Here is a 15,859-nt window from a genome sequence, read left to right as displayed (position 1 = left end):
TTGACAAGAAGAAAGAGAAAAAGAGTGTTAAGTCATTTTCAACACTGCTATTGATCCCCCTAAACAGAACAGTATCTTTCTGTGCTCTGTCCTCATCCGTGAACTACGTGGATAATGTGTGAAGGGAGAGGTGCACGGTGTGAGGGCAAACGTGACTCAAAAAAAAATAATGCCTGATGTCAAAGGAAGGTGAGGCTCGGAGTTCAAACGAGTTAGTTGCCCAGCGTCACCCACTGATCACTTACAGGGATTGTTTGAGTCTGTAGTAGGCAGTCTTACATACAGAAGTCTGTTGAGTCTGTAGCTGGGAATCTACACAGATCTACTACACTACCCTGTTACGTTATCTGCTTCCTCATATGAGTTGTCATGGTTTTGGTAGATTAGCTGCCGTGCGTATGGTAGTTTTCTCTAAAAGTGCACAGGTATCAGTAGGGTAAAGTGTTGTTAATAGTCCTAGAATGAAATTATATAATAAAAACCTGAAAATTACAGAATGCAGGAAAGAAGAAAAAGTATGTTGCAGAGGTATATGGCTTGAAATACAAAGGAGTTGCCACGGCATAATTCAGGTTTCATGTAGCTGTGTCTAATTCATTCCAGCAGGTAAAACTGGAGTACAGCACGACTTAAGAGCAGTGTTCACGAAAGAATAAATATGGCAGTTTACCTGATTTTTTTAAGTTATGTTAGAATCACAGAATCATTAAGGTTGGAAAAGACCCTTAAGATCATTGAGTCCAAGCATTAACCCAGCACTGCCAAGGCCACCACTAAACCATGTCCCTAGGCACCACATCTATCCATTCTTTAAATCCCCCCAGGGACGGGGACTCAGCCCCTGCCCTGGGCAGCCTGGGCCAGGGCCTGACAGCCCTTTCCGGGAAGAAGTTTTTCCTAATACCCAACCCAAACCTGCCCTGGCGCAGCTTGAGGCCGTTCCCTCTCATCCCATCGCTTGTTCCTGGGGAGAAGAGACCGACCCCCCAGCTCCAGCCTCCTTTCAGGCAGTTGCAGAGAGCGATGAGGGCTCCCCTCAGCCTCCTCTTCTCCAGGCTGAGCCCCCCCAGCTCCCCCAGCCACTCCTTGTAAGACTTGTGTGCTCTAGACCCTTGTTGTTTGTAACTTGGCGTATGAAGAGATCGGAGATGTCTGTTTAGATTTTAGCACTCTTAATGTAACTAAAAATGTCCTAAAGGCTCAGCACTTGCACTGACTGAGCTTTACATAGCGCACAGGCTAGATAGAGTGCACGGTTCCAAATTTCAGTAGGCAAAAAAAAAAAACAACTAAGACTGGCATGTGAACTTCTGTGTTGAAAAAAACTGCCTGCACACTATATGCTGATGTTTATTCTAGCAGATTGATCTCTATCATGCATAATATTTTCATACCGTCATATCCACTAAATATGTTTTCATTTCATCCTACAAGTTTCTCATCATATGACAGAACAGAAGATGGGTTGCCAGGCCTGTGTTGTCTGTAAAACCAGATAACATTTAAGACATGTCCCTGCAAGACACGATCAATAACAGCGTGCCTCAAAAGCAACACTGAATCTGTGTAAAAAAGGCTGAGTGGAGCCTTTCACGTTTTTGTATCCTGGGTTTTAAGTATTCAATTTTTTGAAAAATTTTGCATGCCAATAGGCAGGCTTTGAGTTGTTAGTAGGCAGCTTGGATATTTGAGGAAGCAAGTTGCCTTGAAAACTGAGTTTAACTCACTGAAAAAACAGGTGTGACATACCAAAAAAATAATTTCTACGTTGAACCCTCCCATTCCATTTTAGTTAGTTTCCTTATTTACATTGTAAAACAGCTTAAAAGATAAAGGATAGTTATAATTTACATAGATGAACTTATTGTGCGTATTTAATCCAGTTACTACTTTATTGTCACAGTATTGGAGGGTGGTGCGGATCCACCTGGTGTCCCTGAGGGCTGACTTCTATACTGAAATTAGGTTCCTAAGCTGGGTAGAATTGCAGGAAGATGTAGTTCCTAGATGGGTAGGTTATAACACTTTGGAAGAGAGGAGAACCTGCGGCTTCATTTAGCAAGTGTCATGTGATACTGAATCATCTTTAACACCAGCGCTTTTGGTAGGTAGGGGGTTGTTTTAGCTTTTGGGATCTGCACAGTGTCAGAGAGATAAAGGCAGGGACAGTAATTTCCTTCCTACAAAGATGTTTATGCTGTAAGGTAAAAGACCTTGAAAAACTGTTACCTTGGTATAAACCTATTTTGAATATTCAGATTTATTTTGCAATATGCAGTATAACTCTGCAATTATTGTTATGTTTTATATTAATATTTATGTCTAAAGTAATTGGAAGTTCATTAAATACATTTCAGTTTACTGAAGAATACCTTTCCCAAAGTCAAGCGCAGTAGAAACATTATTCGTTATTTTTTCATTTTAAATGGTATAAGAAAAGCATTTCAGAATCAATTAGCATTTGAACTATAATTTTTTTCTTTAGACTTGATAATTGTGCAAATGTTACATCAATTATTGTGTGTATTGTGTGCGTATTATTATGCATAAATGTTATTTGAGAAGTTGTCATTAGTGTAACAACCAGTTCAGTATGGGAATAGGATCAATTATGCTTCTCTAGCATTTCAGTTTATGATAAGATTGTTGTCTTTACTCTTTGCTAAGTTATTCTTGCATTTAATAATTCAATAGTCAGTCTGAACCATTTCTCAACAGGGAAAAGGGGGCAGAAGCTTGCCTTTATTTTCCATGTATATTCAGTGTTGTACTCAGGGGAATGGTATATCCAAAAATAGGACTATAAATAAGAAATCAGTAGCCTTTTCTGTCTTGCTGCATTATGTGGGTTTGATATACACTTCTGCAGGATTATTACTTTGTTCAAATCAATGCTCTGAGCTTTCCTTTATGTGATTGATTTCTTCCACATTAGCCTACGAAGTACGTGGTGTAATAAACACCGCTGTTACCTGTTTACTAACACCCGAATGTCTGCAGTATTACATACAGAGATCCTATAAGGTTTCCAAAATGCTTCAGTCAGTCATGAGATTTTGATGATACAACTTTAGATGAATAGGAAAGAGAAAACAACTTGGGTCTTACGTAGTCAAAAGAAAAATAAAATTGCTTGGAAGAAATAGAAATAAGGCAAGAACTGATAAACATCAAGCCAGATTCTGTAGGAGATAACGATGAAAAGGAAAGATGCTTACTAGGGTATTCTCCTCTTTAATTCCGCTTTCGTGCCTCAGAAAAGAAGCATTTTTTCCATATTTCTGTGTTCTTAAACATCGCAGTAACATATTGAAAAGTATCAGTAGCACTGTATAGCTGTGCGTGTCCCTCCCTAAAATATGCCTATGAATATGTATCTGGCATTACCGCTTGGTGAAGGTTTTTGCAGCAATGGGGTGTCAGGGAAGAATTCAAATGTTCAGTGCGATGTAGCACTATTTAGGATTCAATGAGTCTGGGCTCCATACAGAATGCCTCCTCTTTAATAGGATGTTATTTCATTGCCACAGTTGCTTTTCCATAGCAACTTACAGGTGCTAATGTTTTAGGCGCCTATATCTTGAAAGAGTTCCGTGCAGGACAAGGAAGGATTTTGCATGGCATTTGGACTTGTGGAACCAGATTTTTACAGTTGCTTATGGCTGGATTATACGAACCTGCTTTGGATACAGCTTTGTACAGATTTCCATTTGCCCTAACAGCTGTATTTTTGTGTTTCTGCAATACCTCTCTGATATTCCTAAGACCAACATTGTCTAATGCTTGTCAACCTGGTGACTTTTGTGTATAATCACTGATAGAAAACGTAATGGCCTTCGAGCACTAATGGCCCGTGCAGCTGGGAAGTTTGAAGAAGAGTTTCATGAGAGCTTACTGTCTAATATTTTAACACAGATGTCCAAACACAGTATTTTTCATCTTCCTTCAAGTTCACTCTTAGTTCTTCAGTTTTCCTGATAACAGCCTGACATATCATTATTCCTCCCTATTTTTTTCTCACTCTATATACGGTAAGTTTTTTCTTCGTGCCTTTTGCAGCATTGTATTCTCTAGAGGTAAATCTCAATAGCTTCCCCGTGCGTCTCTCCGCAGATGGAGGTTGCAGCCTGATATACAGCATGTTCCCTCAGTCTCTGTACCCAAATCAGTCTGTGGCTGGGTCAAAAAACAGTATTTCTTTAATGCTTTCCTAGAAATGTTGTTGAGTTCTATTAATCTTTTTCCAGGAAACTTGTATTTCTGATATTACCCTGTTTTCATCCACTTTCCTGGGAGGTGGTTTTCTTTTTCAATTGCTGTACTATTGTTTTTAATATTACTTAGCATCGTTGTGTTTTCCTGCAACTTTGTATTGCAGAATTAAAATGCTACTTTCAGCACAGCAGCTATTGTATTGCTTTTGAAGGACAGATATTATTCTAACCCCCCCAACACCTAGGGAAGTATTGTACAATATGATTCTATTCAGTCCACATTTTTATCAACACGATCACCATCACCTGCAGCCATCATTCCATTTTAGAGCACAGCCCTACAGATATTTTTTTCCCCTTTTTGCAATATCAAGAGATGAAGAAGATGAATGAAAGTTTCTTGCATGTTTTTGTCAGTGTGTTTTTACAGCTCCCACGAACAGTGATGGACTTGGCAGCCTGGAGACTGAAATCCTCTGGTTAATCACAGGCTAGGTATAGTTCAGCAGAAAGACGTATTTCGATACACAGCCCCTGTAGCATGTCTAAGCCTTGAGGTGGAGAGCCTGTCTTCCCTAAATGAAAAAAAGCACTCAGGCCAGTCAGGCCCTGGCCTCATCTCAGGAACTGTTGAAGAGAAGCATTCATGCCATTGAGTCTCATGACAGGTGCTAATGTCTGGGCTGGAGTGGGCTGAGAGTTCCCTTTCACTCGCTTGGGAATTCCACTCTGTAAGGTACTGAGAGAAGGTGACGCTCCAGCCGGGTTGGAAGTTGTACATCTGCGTGCGTCAGGCTGTCACATCTCTCGTCAAATGACAGCGGGTGTTCAGGTCAGCTTGCATTTAGCCCTGGGCTTCAGCTGAAGCTCGTTAATGTCTGTGACGTTTGGTTTTTTTTTTTTTTTTTTTACTTGTGTAAACTCTCAAAATCCGATAACTAAAACCAGAGAACTAAGTAAAACAATAAACCTCATTCCTATTTTTAGAATGTTGAGTGGTTTTGTTTGAAAACAAAGCAAAACTAAGGCCCTTCAGAGACTCCTGCAGTATCATAGGGCCACAGAAAAAGTACTGCACCGAATTCTGGTGCATGGTCATAGATTGTAGTCTCTTAACATTTTTTTAATGTCGCGTTAGAAAGACAATGGTCTAGGTTATATTCCTTTTCACAAAGAAGTGTTTATGGGGTTTTATTCCTTTTTCCCTGAAAATCCAATGTAATGAAAGTATGTGCTATTCCAAAAGAAGTGCTGGCTATTAAATCTGCTAGAAATTATTTGACTGTTTTGTGGGTTTTTTTTGTATTTTTCAGCTAACAGGACAAGTGACTTTGCAAATTGCCAATGAACCAGTTTTGCCGTTTAATGCCCTCGACATCGCGTTAGAAGTTCAGAACAGTCTTAAAGGTAATTTTTGTTAGAGGAATATTGTTCTCCATTGATGCAGAGAAAAAAAGCGGTCATCTACTCCCTGATACTGATTTTCAGTTTCCACTTGAATGATAGCCAGTGATTTTACTAGTTAAACAGTGTCATTATATAATGCTGAATAAAACACAGTTCTTGTTACTAAATAAAGCCATAAAATGTTTATATTTCTTCCGATGTTACTATGTCAGTTAAGCAATAATTAGTATTAAAATCTCATAATGACAGTCAAAGATCACAGCCTCTGTGACTGAACTTGATTTTAATTTCCTTCAAGGCTCTGTTCAGTACAAGCAAGAGAGGACTTCTAATCCCGTTGCCATCTGACTCCTTAATTTTCACAATCATCTTCTGTGTTTGGTTATTCCCCTAACTCACCTCGCTGGCAGAGCCTGCTAACTTTTCTCCTTTTTCAGGTGTGGCCTAGCACGATAATTTACCAGTGTGTATTGCTTGAGTTGATTAAGCGCTGAGACCCTGGAAGCTCTGTATTTGAAGCTGATCTTGGTGTGTTTGGGACAATGGGTTGGGGTTAGGGAGAGGGGCAAAAAAAATCCTGATCAGAAAGTAGAGAGAAGTGACTGGTAACTTGGGAATGATGCAGATGTGACTCTCATAGACTCTGGATTTGGCACTGTTTGCTAGGTGTAGGATGAATGCCTTGATATGAGACCGCTCCATCAAGATTGTGGAGCCATTGCGAGTATTCCTGTGTTGCCTTCTCATTTCTGGCTCTTTCTGTTGTCTTGTGGCCTTTTAGGGCTTGATGAAAGAACAAGCGTCCTGCAGTCTTTTTGGCCTATGTTGACAACAGAACCCAATTAAGCCAATAGCCCTTGGCTTGAGCTGTGTAAGACAGCACAGTTAAAGGTTGCAGTTGTGCGTTCCCTTTGCTTCTGGGGGCTGTTCTGGTTTTTTTCTTTCTCTACAGTTGGTAGAAAAATGTTGCTATAAGGAACTAAAGCCATTATATGTTACTGAGATGTTCTCTGCTGCTATCTAGACTACAAAAGAACAATAAACCTTCTTCTTAACAATTATGAAAAGAATATCTGTCTTAGCTCCAGTCCTGAGGACTAAGGAGGGAGGGAAAGTCTAGGTTCTAACACTGTCTAGTGTCACTCATCCATATATGCTTTCGCCTTCAGTATCATCTGTATTCCTCCTCCCATTCTGTCCCTTTTCCTTTACAGTTTCCTCATGTTTTAGTGTATTCAAATGAGATCCAACTCTCCTTCCTTTCCTAAGTGACTAGTTGAAAGTAGGGTGGATGTGGAGAGCACATAGGAGGCTTGCTCCTTGGAGATTAAATCTTTTGATAATTTAGCTGCCAAACTCTAACATAATTGTGTACAAACCGAGCTATTTCAGCAGCTGGTATTCTGGTCAGCATTCGGTGAACTTAAAAGGAATGGTAAAAGGTACATTCCTGACAAGAGCCCCCATGAAATTTGAAAGACTACTCCAAAGCATGCCCTTCTTTGGACCTCACAGTGGAAAACTGTGAGAGAGGTAAAACCATCTTTTTATTTCCTCTTGTTCAATTACATCTCTGATACAGATTACCTGTAGTGTGCTAAGGACTTCAAAAATAATTTTTCTATTTATACATTTATGGAACTCTCGAGATGATCTGTTAAATAAAGATGGAAGTTTTATACAATCACACCACAACTTTACATATAGTTTAGTAGAATGTGACATCTTATCTCAAACTTAAAGATTTTTTGCAATCTTGAAGTGTTTCCCCTGCATTTCATTCACTCCCTACAGTATAAAGTATCGCTTCTCTGTAATACACATTCATAGAAGTATGATGCCTTTTCTTTAATCTTTGCCATCCATCATTGTCAAGACCTAGGAGTGAGTAGGCAAGCATTGGTCTGGAATCAGTGAGCATCCAAAAAGACAAGTCATTTTAGCTCTGTTGTGCCATATAAACATTGGTTTAGTTCAGCCTAAACACAGCAGGGAATAATCATCAAATCAAAAGTGTGGCTCAGCTGGCATTCCTTCAACTGAACATGAGATGTCTGGTATTTTCTTCCTTTTTTCTTTAGTTTGAGTAACAGGAAATTTTGATTTAAACTGACTTTTTTCCTCTAACTTCAGTGTAGATCGTTTATCTCAACCACTTCAGGGGAGGGGAAAATATTTTCTAGGCTGTAGGGCCAGCAGGATAAATTTTCTCAGAGCTGTTCACTTTGGAGTTTTGTTTAATGACTTTTCTCATGACTTTCGTGTCTGGTGTATCTCTGACTTGTGTCAAATAACAGTTTATTGCTATTTTGGAAATCAATAAGGCAATGGTCTTTTTTCTGGTTACTTAAATGAGAAGTTGTACTTTTTAACATGGCTTACGAATTTCTTCATTCTTCAAAAGGTTTTACATTGGTTTAGATTTCCAGTTCAAAGGTGCATTGTCTTAGTAAGCTATTTCCTTCTCCAACTTGATGCAAACTGTAAATGTAGAAAAGGTGAGGGGAAATCTGCACGACATGCTAGAAGATTTGTTCCTGAGGCTTAATTTTGTGCCTCTGGGATCTGGTTCAGCCAATCACTTAAACACACATTTTATCGCCTCTTGGACTTTCTCACATTCTTGAAGTTAAATCATATGTGTAAATACCGGAGTCACAGTTTTGCAGTCTCCTGGATGTCCTCACAAAGGGATGTGTGTGTCTTAATATTTGTTACTACTGCATTTATGTTTCCAAAGGATTTAATTCTGTGATGCGGTGGGTGTCTGTACTGTTAGCTCCATGAAATTCAATGGGATGTTACTCAGCACTTTATAAACCAGCAGTTAGTGCAACTAATGTTCAATCAGCACACAGTGCAAACAAGTGGGAAAACAAAAAGACATTCCTCCTTTTATCTTCTTTCTTCCTTGCTGCCAAATTTAAAAAGAAAAAAAGGCCGAGCTCTTTAGTCTTCATAGTTCCGAAATGAAAAGACGAAGAAAAACCCACAAAGAGAAGGGTATCCCCAAAGAAATGATGTGTCACAAATCTGGATCAAAGGGCTTCACCTTCTGGCATGTGTAATCAAAGCATACGCACACGTTTACTGTTTCTGTTGTATTCAGGATAGGCTGGATGGCAGGTCATAGGGAAATGTCATCCACAGCGTGTTTACATCTGGCTCGAGGCCTGCTCCTCAGAAAGGTGGGGAAATGGCTGTTAAGCGACACGTGTTCTCTCCACTTGCACGCTCCAGAACTCTTGGAAACAAGCTCCTGCTTTTGGGTTTGCCTGACAGGAAGGGTTGCGACTGGAGAGATGTTTCTCTTTGTGCATCTGCTGATGGTCTGATGTTTAACAGGAAACCTCATGGTCATAAATGATATGAGATGGGTTCCAAGAAATCCAGGTCCCCGGGGCTATTCAGGCTGTTATCTGTCTGATCACAGATGTGATATTTTAGTGAAATTCATAAATAGGTGACAGTCTAAAATACTCTCATTAACTACACATTGCAGTTGTGCGGTGTTTGTGCCTTTCATACATTTAAAATCAAGACCCACTGCAACTTGAATCAAATACAAGAATATCTCTCTAGGCCTTGCCTGCTATGAAAACCCAATTTATCTTTTGATAAGCTGTCAAACCTGGTGTGTGAATGATACAAATGATTCTTTTAAGCACTTCTGTAGAAGTATTTTGTATGCATATGCAAGTGCAAATGTATAAGCATTTGTATATAAGGTTTTTGTATGTATACAAGCATTTTTATTCAAGACATATTCATATCGTCCACTGAATGCTTTTAGCACTGTGCAGTCCGGACTTGCACCTTGCAGCCTGTCTCACACTGTGTTTGAGCCTCTTTGAAACTTAGTGTGTATTACAGCAAGCTTCAGGGATTGGTGGTGGGAGCGTTAAAGTGTCTCCTTAGGATCAAAAGCCTTTCTGTACCTTTGCACCTGGCTGACTCAGCAATAACAAGTTCAATCCCACAGTTTACAAAAATAAAGGCGTCCGGGTTCGACGCTAGCCATGTCTCTCACTTAGGTGCTGTTGGCTGGAGAAGCCGATACCGTTTCATTATTGCAGGTTGCTGGGCCCACCTGGACTCACGCAGACCTTTCAGAAATTGGTATCTGTTGCCCCAGCCCTAGATCTAGGCGCAGATGCTAAGGTTTCCTACTCGTGGCTTTCCTCACAGGCTGCTGAAGCTGGTAAGCAGATCAGGTAAGGCGTAGGCCATCTCTAATAGGCACTGGCTGAGAGAGGCCTATGAAGACAAATAAAGTTAACTGGAGGGGGGGGAGATTTTCTGGTTTTCCCCATGCAGGGAGGGCAAGGGCTGTGATTTCAAGCTCTTTGGCTGACACAGTGTCAGTTGTGTGTTGCTTCTTATCAGTTAGGCCCTTTCTTCTCCCCTGAATGGATGTTTTACAGATGTTACAGCAGCTGAAGTACTCGGGCTGATAATAGTAGTCAGTGCTAACAGAAATTTAAAAATAATCTGTTTTATGATAAGCCACTTCCAGGAAAGTCTGCATGACTTTCCACAGCCCTGGCTCAACCCATACATTTCAAAACATCAGTCTAAACTCTCCGTCCTTAGAAAAATCAATACAGAAACATCTCTGTCATTTACTTGATGGCTGCATACTCATTGCCCACAGCTATCTGCTAGTCTTCAGCTTGGCATCATTTTACCTGCTTGACCGTATTTCCCTGATCATTTAGGGTGCTTTTCAGAGTTACTTTCTCCATCTGTCAGTAATGTTCAGAAAGCTTCCGTTTTTATTGTTCCCACCCATTATTCTTGACTGCTACAAAGGTGAAAAATGCAACAGTTAGTTATCTGTATATATGATAGAAATACCTTCTTTGCCCTGAGACACTGACATCTTATCTTCAGCATCCTATCAAGGATATTATATATCAGTACTGGCAAACCTTTCATCAGCCTTTAAAAAAAATCATGGAAAAATGCATTTTCCATAGACAAAGCGTTTGGTACTGAAAGGAAAGGATGAGCATCCGTTCTGTGTCAGCAAGCCAGATACGTTTCAGGAGCTCTGTACAAAGTCATTGATAACCTCCTCTGTATCGACATGCATAACAATGTCACCACGTGCCTTTTTAATCATTGCTTCTTTGAAAAGAGGCTTCTTGTAGCAACAGCAGATTAGTTTGCTTGGGCAGTAGCAGTCATGGTAGCAAAATTGAAGCTGATGGCAACATATTCTTTGCACTGAGGATGTCCGTGGATTTGTGTTTCTGCCCCCTTCAGGGTACTTTCTACAAAGCTTTCCCATTCAGATTTTCCACTGCCAGGTCTGATCATCCAATTTTGCACAGCATGAAAAACCTTCCTAGTGAATACAACAACACACCATGGCTGATCGTGAATGTGCAAGCTAATCAAAACCCGAAGCAATTTCCCCTCTCTCTTACATGCAAACACATGTTCACATGCACGGAGAGCGAGCGTCATGCCTTAAACCGCTGGTTTGTCTGTGCTCATTCTCCTGTAGGTACTCGTGGGCAGGTACATTCGTACCAGAGGGCGCAAACACAATTGTAAAATGTTAAATCTCTCGCAGTACTTTTCATAAGAGCAATCAGTTACACAGGGAAAGGCTATTGTATTCTGTGTCTGTAAAAATAAATACTTATTTGGTGTAACCTGTTTCTGAATAAAATCCAGTTACATTTAGCAAGTGTAATGAAATTCAATGGTATAAGTCTTTGATCAAGAGTACACATACTCCTGAGTCACTTTCTTGTACTTGCAATTTTATTTATTTAACAACTAAACAACTGGCTTAGATGATTCATCATGATTCATACCGGAGAAAAAAGGACAAAGAATGGAAGTATAATAATGTGGCGTTGTTTTCTCTTGAGAGAAGTAACACTTGCAGGCTTTTTTATTTTCTCTGTAGAAGCATCACAAGATCTTTAAGACATTATTAGTTAATGCGCCCTTTTCTTTAAGAATCATTTGCCCTTCCACTCCCAGCACCGCAGCTTGAGAAGAGCATAACGGTTTCCCTTGGCCGTGAAGTTCAGTGTGTTGTGGTAAAAGCTACTGACGCCCTTAAAGCTGTGTCCTTAGTTCTCTGTGGTAGCACTAGCCATAGACACTTGTGAAAAAAGGGCCTGGGTGTTTTATAATGAGTGCTGGTCTGGTGTGTGATGTAAACACTGCTTTTTACTCATGACTGTAAAGTAAAATGTAGTTGGTTTAGGGGCAAAATGCACGCTGTGGAGAAGCAGCAAGAGCATTTACAGGACTTTTGTGTTTAAAAGGGTGGTCTGGTTGGCTTCATTTCCAAACACAGAATGATGTATTTTCCCTTTCTCTCACCTTCCCTATTGAAAAGGCACAGCTGACATTTACAATTGTTTATATAATATTCAGAAAAAAAGTATAAATGTGGAACGTTACTTGCTTTGCTGAAACCAAAGGATTCTTTCTAACAGGGTGAATTTAAACCTTTCCGTACTGACACAAGTCCTGGGGTAAGGAACGCACAGTGCCTGGGTTATAGGCATGGAGATCGCAAGTTCAGCTGCACAGGATGTTTGCCTGAGGCTTGAAAATTGAGGGTACTGATGTTCTGCAAAGTATCCCAAATGTAGTAAGTTTATATGCTTGGAGAATATTTTTCTGAGGCATCAGGCTAAGTTAATCAAGACTTTAAATTACTCCAGACTCAATCAGAAAGATACCGGTCCTGTGCATCAAGGTACTACAGTGCCTGTTATCCATTCTAACTAGGGACAGGCAGACTGGGCAAGAGCCACTGACAAAGCAGCCTTGTCCCAAACCAAGACAGACGTAAACCATCTTGTCTCACTCCTGTTCCCACAGGGAGCTTCTGTTCATTGTTGAAATTCATCTTGATAACTCAGGAAATCTGACAGTTTCTCTCACACCGGCATCTGTCTCTCCATGTATTTTGGATCATTTCATGTTTTGCTAGATTGGAACGCATTAGTCAGCTGATGACAGGAGCGCGTGGAGATCTCTGAACTCCTTTCCCTTTGCCGAAATGTAGCCAATAGCAAATCTCTTTTTCCATACGAGAGGGAGAATATGTCATATGTCATCAATTCCTTGAATTTCTTAGTTGTACTTATTTGCTTTTCCATTCCTGTTAATATGCTCACCTTTCAGACTCCATCCATAAATAGTTTGAGAAATGGGTCGATGTTCTCCATTTACTATTTCTGATCTCTCCATCTATCTATTCGACAAGGAACTTTAGTGTTCATTTAACTTGTGTCTTGAACCACCCTGTTGCGTTAGTCATCTCAGTCACTAAGATACTGAACTCACTGAGGTTTGTATGTTCAACTAAAGATGAGACAGCTTCTGAAGCTGCATGGCTTGTTTTGATTAAATAGCCAGTTAAAAGATCCAAGGATAGTTAATTTCCTTGTCCTTAATAGGGAAAGTGAATCTTGGCCTTAAAGATCATTTCTGCATCCTGGAAATGTTTTTGCTGGCTGATGTTACTTTTGACTTTATATCAGGTTCAGACTCTGCTTTCTCTCTCCATCTGCTTGTAAAAATTAACGAAGTTTATGCGCACGCTGGGAAAGGAGGGCATGCACTTCACCTGCACTGCAGGTGGGAATAGGCTGCACAGTCACAGTGCTCCAATTCACGTGTCGCATTCTTCTTTCTCGACTACGACCAGGGAAATATCGAAATCGTGGTGTGCTCCAAAGTGCTGTGGGCTTTTATTCTTTTGGTGTCTGTGTAGGATTGCAAACAAAGTAACAGCAACCACTCCAAGTTTAAAAAGTTTTGAAAATATTGACTGGATTAGAATATACATTTGGGTATCAATTAAAGTGTTAGTTGGCTCTTTGGCATATGATTTAAGTGATTAAGAGGAAAAATTTCACATCCCCTCTACAACTGTCGTTAACCTCTAGGATTCTAAAGTGTTGAACAAAATTCAGTTAAATTCTGCATATTGTGATTTTCTATACAGCAGTCATTATGGAATCTAAACACAAGCTTTCAAACTTGAGAGCATTAGCATCAAATGGCATTGAATAAATTCTGTCTCGGAAGGAAGGGTGACAGTTATGATGTATAACCATTGCTTCCTGCATGCCTGTTTTTCCAGTGGTAGATTTCAAGCTGTACCCCGAAATCATTCCTCGTAGCTTATTGGATCTTAAAACATCACGGTCGAAATTGGTCATCTTTGAAAAAGAGATCAGAGCTTATGCACAATGATCTATGGCTTTCCTTGATCCCTTGCATAATTCTCACAGGGGAAAAGAGGCTCAGGTTTTAATTGGACTGTTAATTTTGACTTGTAAGCAAGAGTAATAAATGATGTTCTCTGAATCACTGGCAACTGCCTTTCTCTTACTGTTCCTAGGTGCTGAAGTAGACATTCCTCAGTTGCTTGCAGCGGCATCGCGTCTGAGGGACACCGCAGAATTGTTCCAATCGGATGAGATGCGCCCAGCTAATGACCCCAAGGAGCGAGCTCCTGTCAGAGTCCGCATGCTCAACGATGTGCTACAAAGCTTGGAGAAAAGCTTCCTGGTTCGTCAGGCTCCTCCAGGACTTTACAGGTGTGGTGTTCAACACGTTCTTCATTTGAGCTAAAACGGTAATCTCGCATTGCTTGGTTGTCAAAACCGTCATGCTCTTTTTAAAAAAATCCCAGCGAGTATCCAAGATTACAGCTGTTTTTTCCTATTTCACCCTTTCTGCAGCAAACATTAATTCATTACAATACAAGAGGTCGTTAGAATGCAGCACTGTAGCATTTCTGTCGTGACATCACTGCTAACAAGATGTACGGTGTGATGGCAATTCAGGCAGCATGACAGATACTTGTGTTAGATGGTACAGTAAGCTTTCAGAAGAAGAAAATATTTTGAAGTCTAATACTGCTTGACAAGCTCCACTTATATTTTATTTAAAACTTTTTACAGTTCATTGAAGATTCAGAATTATACAAGATACTGTGTAGCATTATTTAACGTAGTTAATTACATAGCATTGTTCTTGGGTGCATTTCAACCAGTCAGCGGCAGTACAGTGGAGCGAATGAGAGGGCCTCAGTCCGCCACCATTCATAACATCTTGTCTGTAGTTAGAATTATTCTCCAATATGTATTCAGCTGCACTACCCAGGTTGATTTTAAGATGTCACAATCACTCCATCTTTTGCTTTCTTAGAAAGAAGTCTACAGGTCTATATCTCTCACCGTAGATTCCTCTACAAAAAAAAAACTTACGGCAATCAGTAGCTTTAAAAAAGTGTGAAAAGCAAGAACTGGCCAAGCCTGCCCTGAGTAATGCCTGGCCCTCTGGCTGTTCAGGAGAAGTAATAAAGCGTGTGCATGTGCTTCGGTACAAACTGTCTGAAGCGCTGTATTGCAGCCCATCAATGTAGTGTTTTGTAGCTCGACCCCAAGGATATGTTTGGAATGCCCTGGGCTACGGAGTGAGGGCATATGTGAGTTGTTTGACTTCATCAGGCCTACCGGGATTATTGCGAAGGACTCCGCGGCTGAAGATAGCCAGTGGCTCATCTGTGCTGCCCATTAGGAGGCTTCCCCAAGTAACGCTGCCCCTAAAGCAATACCCAGGTTTTACTTGAGGGGAAACTGGTTGGCATACTCAAAAAGGAGAGCTTGGAAGTGAACTGGCGTACGTACACAGGAGACAGTCGGGGCCAGGACACAGAAGTGAATGAGGCAGCTGTGTTATTTAGGAATATAAATGTACTTGCAGCCGGAACTAGCTAAAGTAATAAAACAGTACTTTGTTGCAGTTGATGGGGAAAAAATTGTCAAATGTCTTGTGCAAGTGATTGTTTCAAGTGGGCACAAACCAGACAGATGGTAGAGGTGGACTTTGGAAGAAGAGCAGAAAGCTACAGCATCAGGAGGAAGAGATTCTTCCAAGCATTAGGAATGGCATAAAAAAAAATGCAGCCATCTTTTAACAAAAATAATAAAAAAAAAAAAGTAGTTGTGGTGAACTCAACAGTGTCAGCGAATAAAATCCCTACAGCTATAATGAACGAAATATAATATTTGGGGAGGGACTAATTTACTTCATTCCTGCTGTGACTGGATTTATAATCTAAAGAAATAAACCAAAATGTGATTAAATAGAGTCTAATATTCCAGGTTTAGCACTGCTGTCTTCCTTGTCTCAACTCGTATGGTGTTGCAAAGGAGCCATAAAACTGCTTAACAGAATGTAATGTG

General features: G+C 40.3%; 1 protein-coding gene across 1 annotated transcript in view; it reads left to right on the top strand.

Annotated features, from left to right (window-relative positions):
- Positions 1–15,859, top strand: part of NAALADL2 (N-acetylated alpha-linked acidic dipeptidase like 2) — a 293,187-nt gene that overhangs the window by 251,769 nt on the left and 25,559 nt on the right. The window contains 2 exon segments of the mRNA XM_087739630.1: positions 5,528–5,621; positions 14,008–14,206. Of these exon segments, the coding sequence (XP_087595756.1) occupies positions 5,528–5,621; positions 14,008–14,206 (293 nt within the window).

This window comes from Nipponia nippon, unplaced genomic scaffold (assembly GCF_047370975.1).
Source record: "Nipponia nippon isolate SJK-2023a ecotype South Korea unplaced genomic scaffold, ASM4737097v1 scaffold_7, whole genome shotgun sequence".
Classification (NCBI taxonomy): Eukaryota; Metazoa; Chordata; class Aves; order Pelecaniformes; family Threskiornithidae; genus Nipponia; species Nipponia nippon.
Note: the sequence above shows the minus strand (reverse complement) of the source record. Positions and strands in the feature narration are given on the sequence as shown.